Here is a 26639-nt window from a genome sequence, read left to right as displayed (position 1 = left end):
TTTATTTATCTATGACTATTATTAATTTTATGCTTACACGTCTTCTTTTTATGTGCTTAAACCATATTCATTCACAGATTAATTACCATGTATGTGATTTAGGGGGTTATATAATCTTCAAAACAACAACAATCATCATATATTGATTATAAGCACTACAAAACTTAAATATTAAATTGTTCTAGTCTGATTTCATGGATTTTTGCAAGGTAGTGGGTGCTGGAAGCTTTGCGATGCCATACTTCTGTTATTACTATATATGCACTCAAAGCAAATTAATGATGCTGCTTTATAGAGAAATGATTTACCCATAAAACAGCCAGTATGAAGTCCTTGTCAAATTGAGTTTATATTCCACATATAGCTCACCAGATGTTTTGCAGATGTACATTCATAACAACCTGGTCACCTTGTGTTTGGAGGGAGGGACAGTAACTGTGCTGTGCCAGTTGCTCTGACGTGTTGTGTTGGCTCAGGCTCAGGCTCAAATTGGCACACCTCCTGGTGGTTCTGACAGCTGCCAACACTGCTGCCCATAGAGCTTTGTGATATGCAATGTGGGCTTTAACAAAGCATAAGGCCACATATCAATCTTTTCATATTGTGTTAACGTCCCAAAGCACATCTCTCCTACGGGACACTTTTGTTTATATCACAGCTACAAATTACAGTGGAAAGGCTTTGCTAATTCGCTGGCAATCAAAGATTGAGTTGAAGGAATATAAAGCAATAGATAGTGAGCATTGCTCGATTTTCACACTAACAGTTTTGATTTAAATGACTCAGGAGTCCTGCAATGCACTGGTGAACTGTGTTTTTATTTGTCATTCCCCAGTTGCATGCTCAGATAGGATTCTGATTAGGTATGGAAAATTGATGGATACATAGACCATGGAATATTTAGATATAAGATTTATTTGTTGTGGGATGAAGATGCTATTTGGAGTGGGTTGGCCAACCATAGTTGTTGACGCTGCTCTATCAACAGATCTGTAAGATGTCTGTCTAAAGCTTCACCACATTCTGTTAAAAGATGGAAAAACATGTTTCCAAGGGAAGGCATGTCTGTCACTGGCGTCTGTCCTTGAATGCATTGGGCACAAAAACAGGAAATAATGTTGATAGGTCAGTCCATCACAGAGCTAAAATAGAAACTCATTGTGCTTTCACTTAGATATAACTATTCTCTAAACACCATAGTGGAGATGCTTCTTTTATATAAAAGTTGAGAGAAAAATAAGGAGGCACCTTTTAATCAATTTTTATCTTGTTCAATATTTAGTACACAGTGTAAAACCAACAACTATAGAAATGTGGAACAGTTTTTGGCTAAGGAGTCACAATAGAACCACTAATAGTCACTTGTCAAATCTTTGTCCAGCTGTCCTCAATGATGAGATTTCAGTCAATAGATAGTCGTAAATGCATTGTGACAATGATCACATATTTGTAGTGCCTCCTTATTTTTCTCTCAACTTTTATATCAAAGAATACATAAGTTGGCATCTCCACTATGGTGTTTAGAGAATAGTTACATGTGAAAATGAAAATTTGTCTCGTCATTTTGGTTTCAAGTAATTGAGCATATTAAAATTAATAATTTGCCAACTAACTTGTTAAAACTGGGACTGTTACACTTTGTTAGGCTATAGTAACCTTTAAGAAGCTCTATTTCGCACTTTTATCGCCTGCTTCTTACTCCGATTAAAGAATCACAGTATCAATGTCCACAACTCTACTTTAACTATATTATGTTTGTTTTATTGCATAGACTTTAGCAAGGGCAAAGCATACAGCCTAATACTTATCTAATTTACTATGAATCATTATCAAAAATCCATATTGATAAAATCACAATACAGTAAATAACAAATTAATCTAAAAGAGCTGAGGCTAGTTAAATTACTTGAATGTAGGTGAGATTGAGAGGGTCAGGTCTTTTCATGGGTTGTGTTTCCCTTCCTGCTGAAAATCCAAGTCCTTGAGGCAATTCAGGACCCCGCGTGAGATGTCCAAATTTCCTCAAAGTCCAAACTTCATGCCAGCAGTGTGTACAAAAGTGCTCCAGTGTCCAAAATATGATCCACAGCTTGTTGGTAAAAATGGATAATCCATTGTGCTCTTATTTCCTTGTCGATTTCTGCTGTAGATTTCTTGAAGTCCTTTCTCTGATGTTTAAGCTGCTCACATACTCCATCTCATGTGTTGATCTAAGGCTAGAGCAAGTGGAAGAACCCTCTTCAGTCTGCGCTTTTAGTTTCTATACTCTTTTCGATTGAGTACATCAACTTTTAAGGAGTGTTTTTACTTCCTTGCTTCAGACAGTGGCTTGGTTTATGTCTTTTTTTAGGACATTTTGCAGCTTGATTCTCCTTTCTATGGCTAATATTCCTGTGATGATGGCTATTCGTTTTGTGACAATAACTAACAGTCTTGTGACACTTCCACTTGACCTCAGCTCAGCACAGCTTCTCTACTCATTTGTTTCCTTCATTATGCTTCTGAACTTCAATACATCCATTTTAATCATGGCTAGACATACACATTCATTACATGTTTGATATAATGCAGTAGGCAGAGCTTTGATATATGTCAAAATCATTTCAGGACTATATATAATGTCCTTTTTACTTGTATTTGTGTATGGCAGGAGTACATGGATCTCAACTTTTGCGATGTCCTCTTCTTGAGTACTGCTGGCGAAAGTCCTTATTGCGTACTACATGAGTTTAAGGCAATCGTCTGCCTCACTTTCTGAGCCAGAAGATACGACGGCTGGCGATATTGGTGACAGGGCCAGGGCGTCGATTTTGTGTCGTCCCAATACCAGCTCACACAGGCCGTCTGGGTGGCTGCATCGGCAGTGGACTTCTTCAGGGAAGGAGACGAAGAGGGGGTCCTCGGCGCTTGTAGCCAAGGACCGAATGCTGCAAACGTTCTGTCACTCAAATGCGAGGTTGAGATTTGAGTCCCATCTGGGTACTCCCATATCTTTGTGTATACTGGGCAGTAGGTGCCTTGGCATAATTCTCAATCACCGGGTCCAGGCATTGTCCGGCAGCTAGGGAATTCCAAATCACTTTTACCTTGGCCTCTATGTCAAGGCTTAGAGCAATGGCCACTCTTGGCATGTATGGCACGTTGTGGCAAAAAACGCCTTTCGCTGAATGAACAACAAAGTTGTCCAAATAGCATTGAATGCACCATAGTGCTGGGGTTACATCCCACAGGTATTTGACTTGCTCCGGGTTGGCTCCGCAGTAGATATATGGGGCAAAATCTAAAACCCAGTAAGCTAAATCGAAAGCAACAATCAAAATCCTTTTTCTCGCAGCATCAGGAATTCAAACTCTTCCCGCCACCTTTTTAATGAGTATAAGGCAGCTGTCACATCTACACCCACCCACATTCCCCAGAATGAGCACCAAACACAAGTGCTTTCTGACAGATATGGAGTATGCTTCCCTTTGAATACGAGTTCACTGAGTCAGGAGGATATTTCTAGGTCAGTGAAAGAGACAAGTAGTAGTATACATTTCAGATGTACGGTAGAATTCACTCCTCTCTCAGCAGCAGAGAGAGTGTGTTATGCCTTATTTAACTGAGATATCTGCCAGTTCATTGGAGCAGTCCTGTCCTTGTTTCGTGTTTCATCTCTTATTCATGACTGAACCAACATGCTAGTAGTAAATGTTTAATTGTTTAAATGAGAAACTCACTATGAATTCTATTTTTAGCTACAATAAAGCATAGGAAACACTTCTTCAGAATCAGCTCATGTTTAAATAAGTATTTCATGTTGTGAGAGGAGAATTTGGGGATTTTAAAATGTTGGAGGTCACCACACTTTAAATCTGCCATCTTCAAAACACATCACATATAAGATAAGATGTTAAATGTTAGAAATGTTTCAGAATTCAGTTCAGAATTTACGTTATTCTTTCTTAGAGCCAACACACACAGTTATTCCAGAACATGCAGATTCAAGTCTATTTTATGTAAAATGTAAATGTTAGAGCAGTGCTCACACAGAGATTGGCTGCAGAAATCAAACACATGTGGATGACTTGTTTTTATTTTGCAGGGCCAAACCAGTGGACCCGTCAGCCTGTCATTACTGACTTCTGTCAGCCAAAAATGTACCGTAATTGAACCAGGCAGAGGCATGATTATCCTTAATAATAGACCTGTATTATATGTGGAAGGGAGAGAGGAGCCCGGCTAATGGCATGATTGAAAAGAACTGGTTTTTACTGAGCTACACTGCCCTCATCAGGGATTCAGAGCAAAGACGTGATTCTCTTGGATATGGAGGTTTGGTCTTGATAGGTAGAGCTTGTTGGGGAGCTGAAAATGCTTTGAGCTGGATGTGCTTGAAAATGTGGCCTGTGAAGAGGAAAGTATTCTCCCTCTGCTGGCACTGTTGTTACCTCAGAGAGGAATGGACTGAATATTATTTCTAAAGAAATTGTATTGACAAAATACAATACTTTATGTATTTATATAGCCCCTTTCATACATGAATGCAGCCCAAAGTGCTTCACAGAACAAAATTAAAAACAACAAAAATAACTAAAAACAGACAATAACTCAATGAGTAAAAAGCAGACAGATGCATAAATACGAAGATATGATATACAAAAGAAATAAAGATAACTATGAAAGTGATAAAAGGCTAGTGGATGAATAAAAAAAGAAATAATGAATGAAGTAAGTACAAGCATGGAGTAAAATAAGATGTGTGTGTGTGTGTGTGTGTGTGTGTATGTATATATATATATATATATATATATATATATATATATATATATACATATATATATATATATATATATATATATATATATATGAGTCAGTACATAAGAACTGAAATAAATAACATTTAAAAAAGAACTAAATGACGAGGCACCCTAATTAAAAGTCAGGCTAAAAAGATATGTCTTAAGATGTTGTTTCAAAATCTCAACAGAGGTGGAGTCCCTCAGATCCAGAGGCAGACTGTTCCAGAGACGAGGGCCATAGTGTCTGAGAGCTGTCTCCCCATATGTTTTTCCAGAAGTCTTTTGGACAACCAGGAGGCCAGCTGCTGAGGATCTGAGGAGCCTGCTGGGTGCATATCTATGAAGCATGTCAGAAAGATAAGGTGGTCCCAGGCCATTTAATGATTTAAAAACTAGTGAAAGGATCTTAAAATCAATTCTAAGACTAATGGGCAACAAGTGCAGCGACTTTAAAATAGGCGTTATACGTGTTCTCTGTCTAGAGGTTATAAAAGCATGCATCAGTGTTTCTGTGTTAGCCTGCGTGAGAAATGCTCTGACCATGGCAATGTTTCTCAAATGATAAAAAGATATTTGGTGACATTTCTAATGTGTGTCAAATCTCAGAGTCTAGGATGATACGAAGGTGTTTTTACCTTCTTGGTGTGAAGGCCTCGTGAATTTAAATACTATGACCTCTGTTTTGTCTTCATTCAGATGGAGGAACTTCTGTGACATAAGCTATCCAGTGGGCTAATGTCATCTGGGGATACAGTACAATACTTATAATGCGTTCAACAAAAAAACTAAAAGGGGAAGATAATAATCAAAAGCTAGTAGTCAAACTCCACAAAGCACCTTTTGAAGTCTCCTGTTTAATAGCTCACAAATCACTATAGGACAAAGGCGAACACATAGTGAAGGTCCACATCATTTTTTAAAAAGTGTGCTGAATATTCACATTGCTGTTTGGATTCATTCTCACCCTAAAGCTCAGACACAAGCGGCTGTAGGTGGAGCTGCTGCCTGTAGTACATTTTCAGTTCTTTAATCTGTCTTCAGTTGTGCCTTTTTAATAAAAAATCTGTTTATTCTATTTTCACATTTGGATTGTGCCTTAAAAATAAACTTGTTTTGTGAAATTTTTGCTGAATAAATACAAGACACACATCTTTTTACCCATATGTTTTAGCGTCACCTCTTCTATGAGCAAGCTTGGAGAGTAATGGCATACTCTGTATATGCATGTATGGATTATGTAATATAAATGGATAGTCTATTTTTTACTTTACTTTATATTGATTTAAATACGTCAAATTACAACTTCAAACCACTAGATGGAGACATTGGTCTATTTAAATCCAATGATCTAACATCTCCTTTATTGCCATTATTGACTCTTAAACAGAGTACAGGTTTTATATTAAATTTAAGAGACTGTCACCTCACCCCCATGTTTGTGTTTAAGGTCAGTTTTTGGTTTTGTGTTTGTCAGCTGGTCTTATCTTTTTACCCGTTTCTGAAAACGTATAAAAAAAATCGAGTAGCCCACCTGCTGTCTCCTGCTTTTGGCTATACCTTCTACACTCTCAGTGTGAGAGAGATGATTCTAGATTGGAGTCATTTAGGGTCTCTCAGGCTTGTCCTTAAGAACACAATTATTGCTAAAAGCAGCTAGAAAAAGATGGCAGTTATCACGTGGAAAGTGTCATGAATTTTCACATAAGATTAAAATGTTTTTGACCGATGAAATAAGGTAAGATAACGGCCCTTCTGAATTAAATGTAGGTCTTTGAACTTCAGCCGAAACTTTTAATGCACCTCCCTTCATCCCCTTATTTTAATAAAGATGTGGAGACGAAACTTAATCAAGAAGATGAGTGATGACAGGACTCAAGCTTGACAAGAGAGGATATTAGACTAAATTAGAATAAGACTTTAGACTTTCTATTCATCACACATCAGGAAATTCACTAGTTACAGTAGCAGTTGGACAGACATACAATAAGTACAAGACTTGAAAAATACTAAAAAAAGATAAGAAAGAAAGATACAATATAGAAAGGACTATATGCTATGTGCATTATATAGAGCAGTGGTTCCCAACTTTTTTTCCTTGAAGCCCCCCTTGCCTGAGCCCAAGACAAGCCAGGCCCCCCCAACCACAACCCGCATACACTTAAATAACGTGATTAATTACAAACTTTTATTTGCAAAAATAAACAACAGTTGTAGGTTTTTGCTCGTATTCTCCTTATTTTACAATGCATATAGATACATTTCTTCCTTTTTGTGTCATTAGGTGTATCACACACACACACACACACACACACACACAGTTTAATTTTTGACCAGAATAGGCCTACCTCACAGGGGTCTTGGTGATAAATAGCTTAATGATTTTTAATGTGGACCAAAAAATGTTTCAATTTGGATTATACAGAATTTTGATTATCCAGTTGGGTGTGTTATTGGGATTTTATAAATTTAATGTGCACAAATATAATTTTGGTAACCTCACAACAGAAAAAGTTGTGCAGACCCCCTGCAATCTCTGGCGCCCCCCTAGGGGGGGCCCGGACCCCAGGTTGGGAACCACTGATATAGAGGAGGTAAGTGTACATTGTATACAGAATATGAACGTATAAGTAGCATTTTATTTTTAAGAACATTCACTTATTGATTGTGCCAGTAAGGTCGTAATATTAAAATATTTCTCTAACTCAGGAAAGTGGGGTGTGTGCCCCGTGTTAAACCAGAAGTCAATGTTGACCTTTTTTCAATTTTTATTTACTTTAAGTAAAGCATATTTAATTTACATAACATATCATGATCTTCTCCTAAACCTAAGCAAGTTTTTTTTTTTTTGTGTGGTGCTTAAAGCTAAGGTCTATTTGGAAAGTCACACTGCACATTACATATTTGTTGTTGCTAACTTGACTGTTGATTGTGTGCTTTTCATGCCTAGTTAAGGCAAAGATAATATAGATAATTAGAGGGAACATGTTTAATGGGACTGCAAAAATAAAGTATATATTAACTTCCTCTTCACTTAGCACATACAGTATGTGTGTGTCTGTGTGCAGAGCTTTTGATTCAGCCTGTGACGGTGCAGTCTCAGTGGAATACACTGTAATATACCCTCTGTGGCTGAAGAAAAGATGGAGTCTGCTCTCACAGAAGAGCCCAAGTGACAATTTTCTTCCACTCACTTCACTTTTTCCCCTCCATTTTCTTTTTGCTTGGTCATATTCTCTCTCACTCTGCAGGAGTCTCTTGAATAATACGTTCTCTCTGCTCCTTATACGAGAGTGTGCACTCAGACATGTGTGCTCATACAAAAGACATTCACACACACTCCCTATCCTAATCTCTCTCCAGCTCTGAACACTGACTTTATCCCATCTGACTGAGTGAATCTTTATACAGCCTCTGTGCACACGGTCCGTGGGGATGGTAATAGGGAAGAGTTGACTTCCCTCGGAGCTTTCTACAGCAGTCGGCAGAGTGAACGGGGAATATGCTGCCTGTGGATGTAATGCTGCAGTAAGCCAAAGACATGAATATGAGGATTTGATTCGATGCCTATAACATCCACCTTATCTCTTTCTGCATGTGCACAGACCATGTTTATACATTTATCCTACTGAAATGGGTTGGGAATTCATTTCTTTTAGACAGGTAACTAAATAATTTGTTCACTGTCAACATTGTTCAGCATCACATTTACGCAGTTTGACTAATCCTAAAGTGGGAACTGTGTTTTACTGTTGACTGCTATTGTGTTTCTCATCCATGATTCATTAAAAGAGACATATAATGCTCATTTCAGGATTAGGATTTTCCTTTTGGTTGCCACTAGTTTAGGGTTACATGCTTTAATACTCTCTGACACTCACACTGCCCAGTGTAGCAGTATTTTGTCCACCCTCTGTCTGAAATGCTCAGTTTTAGCTCCTGTCTCTTCAAGGTAACCCCTCCCAGAAAAACAAAAAAGCATAATCGGTCACATTTAAAATGTGATTTTGTACTAACTCTTACTAGTGAGATTTAACCAGCCGGTGTTGAATTTTCAACAGTAATTTTCTAACTACAACCAAGTATCACCAAGTGCTTGCTATTTCTTAATATGAACAAGAAATTAATTCAGTCAAAATACAAATATGGGTCAAAAACACAGCTATGTCAGTTCAGAGACACACAGAACCTCATCATATTTCATCAGCATACAGCAATAAATCATCACTAGACCTGATTCTGTCCTTAGATCAAATTGGATTGACTATCAAAGCATCCACAGGAAATAAATGCATCTGTCTTTGGCGTGATGGAGGCATGCTGCTTGTTAATGTGGGCAATTTGTTTAACCAGCAACATGTGATGGACACCAGATCTGACACTTTACTGAGTGTTTCATCACATGCCATATAGATCAACAATGTCATACATTTGACTAAGCTTCTGACTGATCACTGAGTTAAGTCTTAACTGGCTGTAATTTCTGAATGCAAAGACACGTGTGGTTTCAGTTAATGCACGCTTTCATCCATACCTGCAGTCTGCTGGGCATCAGTATGTCGGCCTACACAGTTTGCCTGAATCTCTCAGTGTCCATAACACTGAATATACAGTACAGTACAGGCTGCTGGTGCCCACACAAAATGTAATAGACAGTTCTGCAGAAATCTTTTATTGGATCGCACGGCACCTCAAAACTTGACAAATCCAGTTCAATATCAAACATAAGATAGCTGCTCCACTTTAAATGAACCTACTGCCACTTTAAAGATAAAAGTAACGTTACATAACACTGAATCTTCTCGGGAGAATATATGAATCTCAGATATGTGTGGTATTCAAGCCATGCTTACTTGAAGAGCTAACATATGGTAGAGCTGGACTGCAGAATGAATGAATATAAAAATATTAGGAAAATTCATCAGGTGTTTACCTACAATACAGAAAAATTGCTACCGTGCCAAAAAGTCAGTCATTATCTAATCCTCTTTTTGACTGAACTACTGGCAGCTTTGCCTGAGTGACAATGCAGCGTTTGAACACAGCAGCAGGGAGAGCTAATCATTCGCTCTGCTTTGTATTCATGCCACCATCTCCCACAATTGTCTCTCTTGCTGTTGGCATCTCCTGTCAAGCGATATTCTGTGCTCAACACAATCTCATTTAGCAATTTCAGGGTAAATTGTTGAAATTCGTTAAAGGTATTATTAATTATAGAGCAATCAAATCTGTGCTGTGTGTTCTGGTGCTGTTGATCTTATGGAAAATGAGACCCCTTGTGTAGCATTTTGTAGCACCGACTTTATGTTGTCTCTATGTCAGCGGGACATTTCCTCCTATATTAATAGATGGTATTTTGGCATTAAATACGCATTTTGGACGGCTACAAGTTAATTCAGGTAATATCTTTTTAAATACAACCATCTATCATAGTATAATAACCCTGTTCACAATATTTGAGGCCAAATCAGAGCAATACAGACTAGTTGCAACCTAATTTTTGTACCCCTTTTCATACACTAGATGGGGCTATACTATGATCATATCATAGTGTCAGCAGATAGCCAGGTAACATGCAGAGCTGTACCTACCTTTTAAGCTGATTTACCCCGTAATGTTAAGTATGTTTAGCCCATCATAGAATTTTGCATGCTTGACATCACTGATATTTTCCCAAAGTATAAAAGATCTTTGACCGATTAACTTACCAATGATACAGAGTAGGGTTTCTATTTATTTCAGTGTTGTTTGAAAATCTTCTGAAATGTCTTTGCAAATGGATCGGAAAACAGTGGACAATCCACTCTGCAGATTTAGCCCATCATTGTTGCCTTGCATCCAGAACAGATTTGAACACCGTGCACTGCAATACTGCACAACGATTATGTAATCTTTGACAATGATAAAAGTGGACATGATAGTCACAGCGATGGATTGTTTATTTTGAGCAAGCTTCAAGCCTCTGCATGTTTACTGTCTCTCACTGTGATGTTACTGAATGTGTTGTCTGAGAGGACTTCACAGTGTTGGAGGCAGAAAGAAAACACCTGCTCCAGTGGTTCAAATCTCTGAGCTAAATAGGCCTGTGCCATCGTCTCCCCAGCAAGAGACTTGTCCATTCCACTGAGACACAGTCTGTTCTCTTTTCTGTCTGTCTGTGTGTGTGTGTGTGTGTGTGTGTGTGTGTGTGTGTGTGTGATATTCTTGAACCCGATAGCAAAATACAACACGTTGCTTCCCAATTCAGTGCCTTTAATCCTGGGCTTTCTGTACAAGTCATCCAGCACTGATGACATTAACTTCTAATTAAACACGTTCAGTGGCTGTGCTATTCCAAAACAAACATATTAAAGGAGAGAGAAAGGAGAGAGTACCTAGGTCTCCTATTAGATGTGTGCTGGAGGTCAGAATATTGTTTGGTTAGCATCACAGAGGCATCAGGTAGAACAAGTGGGGTAATTAAGCGAGATAATCCTCATGTTCTGCTTTTCAGGGGAAACCTTAAAATTTGCAGGAGACCTCCAGGGCTCATTTTCGCAGAGCACAGCAAGCTGTGCAGAGAGAGAGTAATTACCAAATCCCTTTTTTCTTTCCTCATTCTTTCATGAGGAGACCTGGGACCTGTGTTAAAGAGCAAATTTTATGGTACCGCACAACGTTGTTTGAAATGGGATATTTGCACTGATTTTAATTTGCCTATTCAGGTTTTATCTGAGGTCGGGACAAAGAACAAAATGCAGCTCATGCATCTTACATAAGCTATTTTCATTCACGCACATTTTTCACTGTTATCTTTATATACTTGAAATAACTTCAGGGTGAACTATAGATAGCACTGTGTGTTCTGTGATGTGCATGGCTTAAATTACTTTCAGATAAGACACTACGCTGAATCGCAGCTATGTGTTGAAAGCGGCCGTCCTCAGATGAGCTTAAAGGGGCAATTATGTTAACAATGTGATATATTGTTGGTCCCTGTTGACCCAATCCATTCCCTGTTAACTGTGATAACAACAAAAATGTTGCACATAATCTCGTACTTGTATTGTCACACCAGCCTTTTATAGCAGCTCAGCTGGTTTCACTTTGATTTAATCACATTTGTTTCTTAGATACTTATGAGCCCAGTGGTGGCAGCACTGAGCCATCTTACATTTTTTCCCCCCAAAATCGAAGTCTTCTCTAATGGAGAAGACATTAACCATGGCAGCTACTGGGACACATTTTAAAAGGAATGCGACATGAGGGGGGAGTAAAATCAAGTCACTTCTATATGGTTGGCTTTTTACGGTCTGATGTAGTCTATCAAAAAGGCTCCCTGCGGCATGAAGTGGGGACAATTCAAAGTGATAACAAAGGTGGTGACACAGGTCAGTCATGGCCTGGAGCACTTGCGTGGAGGTCACTGTACTGTAAGAAAAACATGAAAGAAAGAAATTGGATGCGTACGATTGAGTTTAGGATGTGGTTTTGCAGGGACACGGCAGCAGGCGTGTGAAGTGAGGTGTTGAGTGGGAGCATGTGAAAAAACTTTAATGTTCACTCGGTGGACCACAGGGCCAAGATGTTCATAAAACAACAGAATCTAAGTCATCTTTTTAACACATGCGATCTTCGGAGGATGACTGCCATAACTAAACAGGGATAGATTCAGTTACTCTATGTGCAAGCTCTTACTGTAACATCTCTTTCAGCCATTCGGTGATAATGTAAATAATGTGCCACCATTTTAAGTTAAATTTTGTTATTTTTTTACATTTTAAAACAAGTCCCCATCTGCTTCAGTTGTCTAGGAGACTGCTGCAACGCTGTTTGGCTGTTAGGCTCCAGGCATGTTTTGTAGACTGTGAAACTTCATCTGGCTTTCCATCTGAATGGGGGGTGACTAGATGATGACGGACTTTTCATTTTTGGGTGAACTTATCCTATAAAATGAGGCCTAAATGAATGCACTCAGACACGGAAATGGTAACTATGTAGATGATACTATTGCTGCACAGCTGTTATGGAAATGCATTTGTAGCGGTTCAAAATCAAATGTCAGATCCTCTGGAACAGTGAAAGTGAGGCTAATGATAATATTACAAAGCTGAAGTAAAGTTTCTGATGACCATTTTTGTTTTGTTGAGCTTTTGTATATTTTGTCACTGCTAGAAACAACCTTTAAAATCCTACTCACGGTCTTCACAGTCCAACCTACTGTTTAGAAAATGGCCTATAAAAATGTTATTTTCTTGATCAGATTGTGAATAACAAACTGTCCCCACTTCTCTGTTGCCCAGTGGCTCATTTTCAATGGAGCTGACGAAGGCTGGTGATTACCATGGGAGCCATATTGCATCCTTAATGATTCCTGAGTTTGTGTCTCCTCGAATTGGCCAATGGCGGAACAGATGGCCCCATGGGTGGAATCCTGACACACTCACTGTGCCTGTGACAACTCTGAAAAGTAAGTGTGTGTGTGTGTGTGTGTGTGTGTGTGTGTGTGTGTGTGAGTGAGTCATTTTGCAACTCAACGTTTGTGTGTATACGAGTGTGTGTTGTACTTCTTTTCCAACATTTGCTCCTGCAGGCCCTTGCTCTTAATAAGAATGTGCTCTTAGTCAGCCAGTGTGGTTACGTACGAATAAGAACATTCAGTGTGATGCATGTTGTAAGATTTTTTTATTTGTATGTCTGTATGCCTTGCCTTTACCTTGGGTCTTGGAAGGATGTGTACACTTCCTGTCAAGAGCTTGTTTCCACCTACATGTGAGTGAACAGCCACAGGGATCTCAGTCTATATCACTTCCTCTACATGTTTGCTGCAGTCTGCTAGCCTGTGTTTGACAGAACTGTGACTGGCAGCAACAGTTACAGGTGTTGCTCAATGTGTCATTCTAGCCTCTAGCTCAAACCCCCTCCTCCCTGAAGATAAAAGTCACGTTGACATGAACGATGCCAGACAAGAAGATGACAGAAGCTAAAAATGTTTACAGCCTCTGTTGACACCTATTTTTTGACTTTCTGTCAAGCACACACATTCTGTCATGTTCACATCCCCATACACATTAACATTTCTATACTGGTCACACAGTGAGTGACATTATTACTTTGGACAAGGAGTTTGTCAGCAGGATCACAGAAAAAACTACTCGACAGATTTTCAAAAAACTTGGATGGAGGATAGGTTGTGGCCCAGAAAAGACCCCATAAACTTTTGGTGGGGAGCCAGGATTTTTTTTTTTTCACTTTCTTAACCATTGCAGGATGAGGCTTTTTTTCTGTTGACATTTTTGTTCATTTCTAAAGGAATAATACATGGATTTTGACAGTGATACATCTATCAAGTTTGATGTTGGGTCAGGCTTTATTGTATTAAAGTGGATGGTGGACCTTGGTGGAGATATGTGCTCCTTCTAGTTTTACATCTAAAGGTTTGAAGGCTATTGAATAAAGCTTTTTATGTGTGTTGTCATATTTTATGACATCATAACCACATAAAAAAAAATATCCTCGGACAACATTCTCAATTTGATTAAAGTTATTTATTTGGATAGAATTGGTTTTCTTTTCCTAATTAAATCAACTTTAATGAATAGAACTTATGCTGGTTCTTTGTGTGGTGCAAGCAAGAGAGTAATTGATTTTTTTATCACACTAAAATGTTGTGTTTGAAAGGCTAAATGTCAACAAATAGGAATTGAAAGAGAATACTTTCTTGTATAAACTAGTTTTTTCAATACATTTTAACTTTTAAAAACACTGACATTTTTTGAAAATGGTTCGGATAACACGAGTCAGAAACAATCGTACACAGCCACCACTTAAATCTAAATCTACAAATAATATGATACAGTGAAGCCAAATTTTGTATACACCACTATGCAGGAATCTGGTGTAAACAAAATAAATAGATGTGCAAAAAAGATTTGCTGTTTGGCACAGCCCCTACTGGATGATAAAATGAACCAAATTGTATTTTTAAACTGAATAATTGCTCTGAGATGTCTGTTTTGAGGTTGAACCAGAAGACAATGAAGCCAAAAAGACACAGTGATGCAAACCCAACCCATATGGACAATAATGCGATAAGCAAATAGAGGCAAAGGTAAGAAGGGAGGCCTTTCAAAAGAAGAGAGAAGGCCTACATTGTGAATTCTAACAAGAGTTTAGAGTAATTTTTCTTGTGATACAGAGTGGATACTTGCTTGTTGCACCCAAAGTCAAACTCAGGAAAGTTGTTATAATAAAAAACTAATATGACCTTGTTTCCCTGTCTTTTAAAAAGTGACTTTCATGTTCACATGCAGTACTGTAGTAATATTTTGCAACCCAGATGCGATCTGAATGGTAAAGTGTTTATAAATTCTGAAAACGTTTTATTGCAACACTGTTTAAAGTAAATATCAAGGTTTTCTCCTTGACTTTTCCTTCTATCATTTATGTTTCTATCTCTCCTCTTATCTGTCTTCAGTCCCGTCTTCCACCCACCTTTCCCTTGATCTGATCCCTGCAGTCCTTGCCAGCCTTCCAGGCATCCCCCTTGTAAATCCTCTGTCTTTTTTATGTTTAACTTCACTTGCATTTAGATACTCTGGGACTATGAACTAGCATACAACTGCTCTTATTTTGTGGTGATGTCAAAGTCAGTGTGATCCAACAGGGGAAAAAAAGGAAAATAAAGAGAACTGCCTGAGGTGTAGAGTTGCCTGGCAACAACTTCCCACCTTTGTGTGAGTTGGCCTTCATCAGATTGCAGCCAGGACATTTAGAAACACTCCAGCTTAAAAGTTGGTTTGCACAAACTGGTGAAAGGCAGGAACAAGAGAAGAAGAATGTGTTACCACATCGGGTGACCAACTTTGACAGTTGCGTTTGGGTGATGCCTTCTTGCTACAGCTTCATTCATCTGACTAGATTTAACATCATGGCATTTCATTGTGCCCTTGTTAAAGTCTCAGAGACAAATGGATGATCCTCCACCATTTGTAGCCTGTTGTAGTTTCTCACTTCCTCTCAGATTGTCCTGTTGATCCATGTGGCATTCTGCTCAGAGCTACAGGATGATAGACTTGCTCCTGAGGCCTCTGGTTGCTAGCTGAGGGTCAGTACCTACTTGGGTCACAAGCCGAAGTCGGAACACAACATAGCCTAAATCTGCCATGTCAGGGGGAAAGGGAGTCTCTCCGTTTTAACCCCAGGGGTTCTGATAGTTTTTAAGCCCCCTGTGATCTCTATTAACTCGCTCTAGAAACTTTGGCGACTCACAATTTATCATGTCAGCAGCAAGGTGGGATGGATTCACTTTTCTGCAGGTCATTTCTGTTATGGGCTCCCACAAGGACTTTGTCAGGGCATAGGTTATGCTTCTGAGTTTGGCTCCCGTGGCATTGGGTCCAGGGAGCAAATGTTGCCCAGACCTTGTTGTGGTAGGTGTCCTCTCTACCATCATCTTCTTTTCATTTCCCTCAAAATCTGGAAAAAAGATCAGCCAGGCCTGGGAAATCCTCACCCACTGTAGCTTAGTTTTAATGGAGGACTTTATCATGGATCCCTGCTCATAGAGTGGGAGAGATTCAATCCTCATTTTCCCTGGTTTTTCTGCTCCAATTTGTTTTCTTTTCTGGCTTTTCTTTGTATTTCATCTTCAAATGTGATCCAGAAAATAGCTTTATTCCAGTCCATCTTTTTGGTGATTTTCTTTGCTATGTGTGCTGATACAAGGGCTGCTATTAATAATTCCAATGCTTCCTTAAGCACGACTATGCACCGTTATGAATGTCATTGTATTTTAAGATATAGTCTGGTCTTGTCGAGATAGTGTCTTTTGATTAAACCTGTCCTGTTAATTTAACGGATACAATTATTGCCATTACATGGAATAGGTGTAATGATAAGCATCATTTCCTGTTCCGTTCTTTATTGCAGACATTTGCTACCACTTTTTTTTTTTTGCTGTTTTCACCCCTTGAGCCACATCATCTGTTTTCCCTTTTAAACTTCAATACCCTCTTCCCCCAATGAGACGAGTAGATGACCACATAGATCAGATTTCACTAAGTTTTGATGCTTTACCTGTCTAAGACTGTGCACTTGATTTACTGCCTTTCTTTTCACCAAAAGCACCAGACCCTTTTAAGTGTTGAAGCATATTCTGCTCCTCCTTCTTGGTTTTAGTCAGTCTGTTCAGACTTACTGCTTGGGTTTAAGGATATGTATGGAATAAGGTTGGTTACTCCATCTGTAGAGACTAACACTGCCCTGAACGCAAATGCCACATTTTTGTCAACATTTTTCTGCCTACCACGCAGCATTATATGCACAAATATCTTACGCTTCTATGGCCAACAAAATATATAAGGGCCCTGGCAGGGGAGCAGTTCACTTGCCTGCAGAATGCCTCTTCCTGTAGCTAGTTTTCGCACCAAAAGGAGGATGTATTATAAAAAAAAGTCTTAGACGTTTTCTGCCTTATTGTTTTGTCCCCTGTTACATTGTTCTCAAGGGAAGAAGAAGTTCAGTGTCAGACTGAAAGTATTTTAGCAGTTTATTTGCTATACTTTTTCAGTATATTTATTTTATTTATTGTATATTTATTGGTACAAAGATACCCGTTTCATTCCCCGCGTGATTATAACCTTTTTTTCAGGCTATCTCCAACAACACCCAAACAAGCAGCTGCAAAAAAAATATTAAAAAATCAATAATAAATTATTATTAAACAACTTACTAATTAACAATATTTTGTAAAGGTCATGGTTGTTGTGACAAACACCTGGGATGGTTGTCACATGAGATAACCAGCATCAGTGAGTAAATGTGAACATATTAGGAAAACACAATCAGAGATAACATTTGTAATCTGCTATTTAATCACAGTCATTCAGGTTTAAGATTTATACATTACATTTGTGAAATGCTGTGCTGTTTGCAAAGTGTAAATGTCTCCGTCATGAAATCACTGTTTCAAGTTGCGTATTGAGGTTAGGGTCATGGTGGCCACAGATCAAGCTAAGCAGCCTCGATGGACTTTTCCTCGGCGGTGTCCCCGAGCTCCTCCTGGCATTCAAAAGGGCAGCCGGGATGTGTAATCCCTCCGGCACTGCTCCAGGGTACCTTCTAGTTCAGTCATGCACACTCTGAAAAGGAAGCACTTGGGGGGGCACCAGGTGCTTGAGCACATCAAGCTGCTCCTTTCAGTGTTGGTAAGCTTTGGCTTGACTCAAAAGTCCTCCCAGATTTCTACACATCTCTCACATGACATGACAGAAAGTAAGGACAGCTACCATTTGAAGGAACATCATGCCACCACTTGTCCACTAAATCTGTAGTTGCTGTAAAACTCTGCTTTCTCCACCACCACAATGCCAACATGACTGTACCTACTGTAAGTTGTGTGGCTAACAGTTTTTTCTGCTTTTGCCCTAGCACTGAACCCAATGTCTGGCTTTTGGAGGTTCAGGTGCAGGCAGTGAGCTCATAAGTGGATTACACAGCTGGATACTGACATCAGCTGTTGGCTGAGTCATAGTTTGTAACCGCATTCACGTCATATTATTCAAATGGAATTACAGCTCTGAGGCTGAGAGGAAAATGTTTATTTGAATTCCAAATCCGAGGTTTCAGGAATTTCTGACAGCTATGATGTCTCTCACTTCTTGGTGAGACGAAATACAAATGTCTGAACAGACAGCTGGCTAAATAGCTGCAAAAGCCACCATCACTGGCAGTCACATCTACATTTAATCCAATATCAACAGTCAATTTGGCCAGTTTGAAAGCTGTTTGTCTCACCTGTTCCCAAACAGCATCAGACATCTACCAACACTGTTGCAAAATAAATGGAACAGTTGTTGATTCTTATCCAGTTGAGGTTTCCTATGACAATTCCTATAACCATGTTTCATATTTATATTAGCTTCTATCTTTCCAGTAGGCAGATCCACGGTGTCATGTTCATGGGCACCTTAGTGGGAGTTGATGAAGTGGGGAGAATGATGTCATTCATTCATGCACCCACATTTTCACAGCAGTTTATAAAATCAAAGCTGTGTAAAAAAAAAAAAAGCTGCCCCTGCTGATTAAGAGTTATTCAAAGCCAGCTATTCCAGCTGTGCCATTATCTGGAAGAGAGGGTTTGGGGCCGTACTCACAAAACATTGTAAGACTAAAAATAGAGTTAGAAGAATCTCCCTGAATTTAAGGCTTCTAAGTTTTGGGTGTAAGAACAATTCATAAAATATTTCGGTGAGGAAAATAGCTCCTACTGTAACTCTGGGAGAAGTACTGTAAGGGAAACAGAAGACATATAGTTGCTGCAGCGTATGCTAATTTGAATAAATAAGGATGATTGTTTGCACAGCTCTGCAGTATTTGGGTAGAGGCAAAATTCTGTTTGCGCATGATGAACTTGAAATACCTCAACCTGTCAGTTATTAAACAAATCAAAAAATCTAATTTTCACTCTGAGGTTTGCTGGACAGTGCAGTAACACCAACTAAATTAGATAAACACAGTTTGTTTGATGACTAAATTAACTTGTATGTACTGGTATAAACGCTAGTTGCCTTTTAACCAGCCATTATAGATATTCTGAGTAAGTTAATTCATGAAAACACAACAACACCTATAGCAACAATGTCAATCCTGCACCTTATCTTTGTGTTGAGTTAGTTCTCTTCCTGTTTTGTGACAAGGCTCTACGCGGAAAGTCTTGGCGATGAACTTTTAAACAGAGAGAGATTTCTCGTGGAAAGACAGGATCCTTTGAATACACGCCCAGATCTGAACCAAAGGCAGGTAATGAGACAGGATAGTAATTAGTTGAGGTAACAAAATGGGTATTGGTAGGGAACCTATAAAACCACTGATCAACGTTTTATCAACTAATCTTTGAATAAAGTAAAACCCAAATGCTAGAATAACTGTAGGCAATGTATGTTTATGCAAAACTATGGATATGATAAAAACTGGTACTTTATGTCCAAACTTAACTTTTATGTGTGTTCAGTTTTGCATTTTATATTGTGACAAAGTTGTGCTTATATAGCCTGGTTAGGCTTAGACACAAAAAATCACTAGGTTAAGGTCAAGAAAAGATCATGTGATGGAAACAGCTGAAAAAAATCTTGACATCTTGCCAAAGATGTCCAGTGGTTTTGAAATTACTTATGTTTAAACACTTTCTTGAACAGTGGTGTCTTGCCACAGTCATCCCCTCCTCGTCCACCTTAGATAAAAATCAGCTCATCTACATGTATCTAAATGTAATATAGAAATGTCGATTCTTACAAATCTATGTTTTGCAGAAGCGTAAACAGCCAAGATTTTTTTTCTGACTGGGCTATAACATAATATGCAAAGATGAATATTCTTCTTAACGTTTCCTATTGAGAGCATAGATTAGGCAAACTCCCGAGGTAATTATGTGACATCAATAATGTGGTAAAAAAAAAAACAACAACTTTTGTTGGATGACAGAGTTGAAAAGTTTATGGATGGCCTGGAGAATCTGGCACGTCTCTGCTTAGATTACATAAAACTGGATTGCAGGATGTCAGTTTCCAAGGCAACTGTATTTTTGTGTCTTTGCTCTCATTCTCATCCGTCAGTTCTCTCAGTACAGTTGGCAGTTTTTGTCAATTGAGGACTCTATGTGTTTTCTAAGCTTTAGTAATGGTTGGTTAAAGTGTCAAATGGGAAACGTGTTCAACAAAGGTAGTGATTGCACAGGGAGACATGAGAGATCGGAAATGACTTCTCTCCGTGTGGTAATATAAAAGACTGATGCACAGAAAAAGGAGGAAGGTTGTGATGAATGTTTAATTGCCTTCCTATTTTGGCTTATATTGCTCAGTATGTGTAGGCATGCATGCATTTTCTACTGTCCCCTCCCATTGTATACTGGACATACAGACAGTATGCGTTGTTAGCCGACTGTTGGAAAATCTCATTATCTGGCAAACAATGCTGCCCATTAACTTGTCCAACAACATGTCACTCCAAATTAAAGAGGGAGGTTTAAAATCTGAGATTGAAATAAAAATAGCAATTGTTTAGCAACCCTGTACAATATTTACAGTGTGCACTGAAGACCGGCCTGAAGTGGTTGCTGCTACACTGGTGTAGTTCCAAATACTACTAAACCAATTGCTATTGGAGAATCACCTCTGGGTATTTTTTTCATTCAATTTTGTTCAGTTTTTCCTTTCCTTCAGTGTTTTATATCTATATAGATATCTTAAAAGTTAAAAAGGTCAAAGATCGCACCAACAGAACCTCCTCTCACCCACAGAAAACACTGCTCCTGAAACGCCTTGTCAGTAATCCCACCTTTGATTTAGTGATTTTGAGACATCACACTTCGTCACCATGTCAAAGATTTGGTGTGCAAGAATTAATTTAGCACAGCTGCTTTGTTGTTGTTAGTGGTGCTGGCTCAGGCGTGTGTGAGCTGACCAATGAGAGGAGTGTGGGTGTTTGGGATGGAGGGCCTTAAAGAGACAGGACTTTTCAGACAGAAGGGGGAATACAGTGCTACAGCACTGGACAGTGTGAAAAACTAAGCCATTTTTAAGCATCAAAGCATGTACAAATATTCTAGTAGTAACCCAAAATAGGATTATGAACTTGACAATTAGCATTATATGTATCCCTCGATATTTTTGTGTGACCCACATTTGGTTGTATTCTACTTTTAAGGCATGTACCACACACATAGTTTACCTCAACAACCACATTGTTTATACACAGTGTGACTTTAGTTGTCAGTTTCCCCAACATGATAACCAGTATGAGTAAATGTATGCATCATCTCTTGTACAGCATATTCTGTGAGCATTAAATGGGTATATATTCTGTAGTAATACAAATGTAAATATCACCAGGGTTGCTTAGTGATTCAACCGTCTGATACAGCAGTCACATTTGTAGTTACTTTAACAGCACTTTGCAGCGTATACACAATTTACATAAGTTCCACATTCAAATTCACAATGCTGTGAAGCTCATTTTCTCTGTACACCCACACATATTCACACCAAGAAGAGTGTTGTCTAGTTGCAGACATTTAATAGTCTCCTTACACTTTCAGATGAAAGTAAAAAATCTGAATGGTCGATGAATATTTTTATCAGGATAACCGAACAGTTTTGATTGGTTTGCCTTTGTCACAGTCTATTGGGTGTTTTACCAAAGCACAACTGCTCTAAGTTCATGTGTCCAGGGTCCTCTCCTGCACCTACACATACATTGCAAATAGTGAAATGTGCTAAGTAGATGCTACTTGTTCCTATCAATCTTATACCACTTGGCGAGCAAATATGAAAGGTTACTCTCCTGGGAAATTAGCTTCTCTCTCCCCTCATAATTGTCAGGCGCTGCCTAAAACGATTCCTATAATGTAAGCACACTTCCCCTCGGCTGTCTGGTCTACAAATGTAATATTGTATGAAAACCCCCGTAGTGATTGCAGTTATCGTATAGAAATACAAACGCAATCCAATGCATCTTTGTGTTTGACTCGGAAAAGTGCTTTGAGGTCCCATCCCATGGCTGATGAGTCATACATTTGCCGCCCACTACCGCTTGGACGTTCAGGGTTATATATTATGTTGTGGTTAACATTTTTATACTTCATCATCATCATTAGTCAATGTTGAGGAGTGCTGAGGATAAAGGGACCTTGTTTGTATGCCTTTGGCTTTCATATTTCACTGTTTGTACAGCAAGGTGGTAAAAGGAGTGCAAGAACTTCTCTCACATTCATTGCGATTCAGCCAGTGACTGCATCATGAAAGTGTCACGGTCAGAAGTTGGCGGCTTTGTGAGAGATCTGTGAGAAATCCTTGGTTAAAACCTTGAAATGTTTTTCTAATCCAGTTTCCAGGTCTCCACTTCCTCAGTTGCACTGACGGCACTATTGGCTGTACATTCTACATGGGCCATTGTAGGCTTGACCATTCTAGACAGTGAATATACAGCAAAGGGTTGGGATATTCAGGATGTTCAAGTGTTTTATAATCTGTAACTATTGTTGGCTCCTGCTATTTTAAACATTGTTAAGGCTTTAGGTTTAAATTTGCCAATAAGCCAAAACAGAAGCAACATACCTGTATTGTAAAGTAGAAATATTTCATTACTTACTTGTCCGATATTGACTAATTACTTCTTGAACAGCAGCGAAAACAAAGTTACTGCCAATTAAATGCACTTTTGGTAATGATGATTAGTACAATTGTTTCTGAATTAACTGTTTGGTGAAGCTTCAAGTATACAAATATGAATAATTACACATTCTCATACTGTCCAGTGCTCATACACGCCTAAGCCACTTCCGCTCACCGTATCTCCGATTTGGCCCTACAGTGTTTTAATCTTTTAGCTGGCTTCACTTCTACTGTGAGTAAAGGCATAAATAATGCAAATGTGTGACATGATGATGTAGAGTGATGTCACAGAATTAAAGGCGAGACTACTGAACAGGCGTTTCAGGCACTTAAGGAGCAGTGTTTTTCTGTGGGAGAAAGGAGCTGCTGTTGGTACATGCCACATGTCGAAGAACCTAAATAATACACTGAAGGAAAGGCAAAAGACAAAAAAGCATATTAGGTTTCCTTTGTGTTTCTCTCAGGTTCCTAATGTGAACCAAGGGGCTCCTATTATCTGTTTAATAATCTGTCTTCTTGTACTTCACGGTGTCACGTTCTAGGAGTCCATCCTAAAGTCCAGCTGGTGCACTCTTCACTCTTCCCACAGCTTTCTGTGACTCAGTTATAATCACCCATAGCTAATTAAGAAGCTTATGATATTTCTGTCGAGTTCCCCAAAGTGTGACTTGTGCAGCTGTATCCAAACGCTATCGATTGTGGCTGCTGGTGTTTGTATCCTATGTTGCCCTGCACAGCGGCCCCTTTGGCATTGAGGGCTATGATGTGTCATAAACATGAGGGCTCAATGTGTCATAAACATGAAGGCCAGGGTCGACATTATGTGGATTTGGTGTGTTTGTTTTCTGTGTGTGTGTGTGTGTGTGTGTGTGTGTGTGGTAAAGCTTGAGGGTGTAATTTCTCTTTGAGATGACTCGCTACCCTTGTTTGACTCTTAAGTCACATGTTGTTTAATTGTAGATATGTATTCTCAAGGCCTTTTTTTTTACCACTGCATTGATTTACATTTACAAAATTGAAACAGTTAACAGCCATGCTTTATCTTTAAATATAATATTCAAAGAAAAAATAAACAATTCTGCAATAACTTGCACTAGCATGGTTACAGAAGCCAGAGATGTGTCTTAACTGGTCCTAATCAATTGTGCTTAACATGCAGTGGAAAGAAAGGGGGCATCTCAGGAAAAAAAGAGCTGGGAGGAGTTAGTGAAGGACATGCTAGGTGGGACCGTGATGCTCTTCACAGCATCATGCTAATGAGGAGGATTATTATGTCCCCCCCTCAGGCGGTGGAGGCAGACCGAGTGGGTGTGGGCGCAAGTGTTTTTTCTCTTTTGACGGCGTGATTTGTGTGTGAGGCCTTTTGTCTGTACGTGTAGTGTGTGCATGATAAAAGCAGAGAAAAGAGGCCGAGCCTTTTGTTATGTCGACATCTTTACTCTGTATCCACTTTATTAGGTACCATCCCTATTTATGAAAATCGCCTGCTCCTCCAGCCACCGAGTCATATAAACAAAGGAGGTATATAAAGTATGCAGACTGGGTTAAGACGCACTAGTGCGTGTTCAAAGGTCAGAGGCATATATGTTCATTGTTTATAGCCTTACACACACATAAACTCATTATTATCTGCTCTCCCTATTTCCCTACCTCCTAACGCGCACACCCTCTCGCCAACCCCCACTCTTCATCCTCTCCCCTCCTCCCTCGCTCAGCAGCAGCCAGTGGTATGCTCCACTCGTCTTCACTCCTCTCTCTCCTCTCCTCTGTCAGCCTCTCCAAACCGGAGCCAGACACTGGTGCAGCAGCGCTTCATACATGTACACGTGTGTGTTCGGAAGGGCACCGGGCTCTTGAGAATACTCACCGTTGTAGTGTGCGCGAGTGTCCGAATTGATCTGCGCGAGAATGTGCGCGTGAGCGATTCTGGAGTATCTTTTGTATGGAGGAGCATGTGTGTGGAGTGAAGCAAGCGAGCGTGAGGATGCGTGGTGGCCAGGTGTTGTTGTGATCGACGGAGTTTTCGGTGTACTATCGTCGTGCTTTCTGCCTCCCCCTCCTCTCCCTTCCATTTGGTTATCTCCTGAGGGCAAAAAGCATCCTGCTGGGATGTCCACCTCGCCTGGTGCAACAGACGGGAGCCAAAGGAACTCTTGTAAGTGACTTTTTTATGTCTTCTTCACCATTGGGAGTGGTGATGTGTGTGTGTGTGTTTCAGTGTGTCAAATAACTGTGTAGCATATTATGTTCATTCAAAAAGAGGGTATTTATTTTGTGGGAAGGTGGGAAATGTAGTTCAAGGCAATGAAACAACAAATACATTTTATCATTATCAATGTAGACATTTTATTGGTCATAGGAATGTGAAGCAGGAAGACTGAGTAAGATTAAGTGAAGATGCCAAACACTGCATAGTATGTATACAAGGAAAGAAGATATGTGGTGTGTATTGTAGTGAACTAAAGGGGAAAATGCGTGCTTTTGTGTACACAACTACATACTTGTAGGGGGGCCAGGGGAGATGTGCAATATGGGAACATGCATGAGTCTGTTTACATATTCCCTGGAGCGCCTCCAGCTGTCGATCTATTGGAAAGGTGCTGTGCATCGATTGACAGCCGAGCCAGCTGCATCTTTTCAGAAAGAGGAAGTGATTGGATGACTTGCTGATTTCATTCAAAGCTTGAGTGTTTCATTTGTATCCTGGAAAGACAGCACAGCCTGTCAACCAGAACCCGGATTTGGTTGTACATATTTATTTCAAGCTTTTCAATTTATATGTTTCTGTTGAGCTATATGAGTACATGATTAGAAGTGAAATACTGTCCTGGTTTCTGCGTGTTTGGTCTTCATCTGTAGCAGTAAGTTTGCAGGCGTTATGATAAAGGAATGTGTCTATTGGTTAAGTGAAGTGTATCAGTATATTATTCAGTGGGTGAAAGTATGCGGGGCGGCTCTGCAGTTTTAATGTTTGACTTGATTCTGGCCTCGAGCAACACACACACAAGCACACACACACAAAATCAAATGATTGCTGTACTGTAAGTGGGTGATTGATAACATGATGTGACTCATTTTGACTCATCTGAGAGCTCAGTGGGAATGTACACTCGGAAAATCTCCTTCTCACACACACACACACACACACACATACGCGCGCGCACACACACACACACACACACACACACACACACTGCCTTGACTGAGGCACAGATCACATCTGGGAAAATGGGTCTCCTTTTATTGCTTTCATTATTATTGCACCAGCCCCCTCCTCTCGCTTTCATTCCCCTTCTCCCCTCTGTTATTTTCTCCTTGTTATTTACTGCCCAACCTTGCATATAACTCGCCTGGAAACCTTCTGTGTGTCTGGGTGATGTGTTAATGATCACACACTGACACACCCACCCGCAACAGACACCTATTGTGTGTTCATGACTGTGGGCTTTTTTCTTTCTTTCTTTCTTTTTCATGATAATTACATCATTGTGTGTTTTAGTTATTTGGCTGAGCAATATGTTTGCTTATTGTTGTGAAACTCCCTCTTGACTCTTGCATGTTCAGTTCTTGGCTGTTTGGCTTTGTCTACTCGACCAGTTTGCTCCTTGTCAAGACGCATCCATCGCAATACCTTCTTATAGAGCGCTGAAATATCAAGCAGCCCCAAGCTACGGTTTACTGATTTACTAGACACATTTCTAGATGTTGCATA

General features: G+C 39.4%; 1 protein-coding gene across 2 annotated transcripts in view; it reads left to right on the top strand.

Moving 5' to 3' along the window:
- The first annotated feature begins 5105 nt into the window (after positions 1-5105).
- The window catches only part of dtnbp1b (dystrobrevin binding protein 1b), a 55523-nt gene continuing 33989 nt past the window's right edge, over positions 5106-26639 (top strand). The window contains exons 1-2 of one of the 2 annotated variants that reach the window (XM_030413141.1): positions 5106-5143; positions 13061-13227. In XM_030413141.1, the coding sequence (XP_030269001.1) occupies positions 5121-5143; positions 13061-13227 (190 nt within the window). In that variant the 5' untranslated portion in view covers positions 5106-5120. Of the gene's footprint in view, positions 5144-13060; positions 13228-24643; positions 25083-26639 lie in introns of those variants that run through there. The other variant, XM_030413143.1, reaches the window with a different exon arrangement.

Source organism: Sparus aurata, chromosome 3, assembly GCF_900880675.1.
Source record: "Sparus aurata chromosome 3, fSpaAur1.1, whole genome shotgun sequence".
In the NCBI taxonomy this organism is placed as follows: Eukaryota; Metazoa; Chordata; class Actinopteri; order Spariformes; family Sparidae; genus Sparus; species Sparus aurata.
This window is presented reverse-complemented; position numbering and strand designations above follow the sequence as displayed.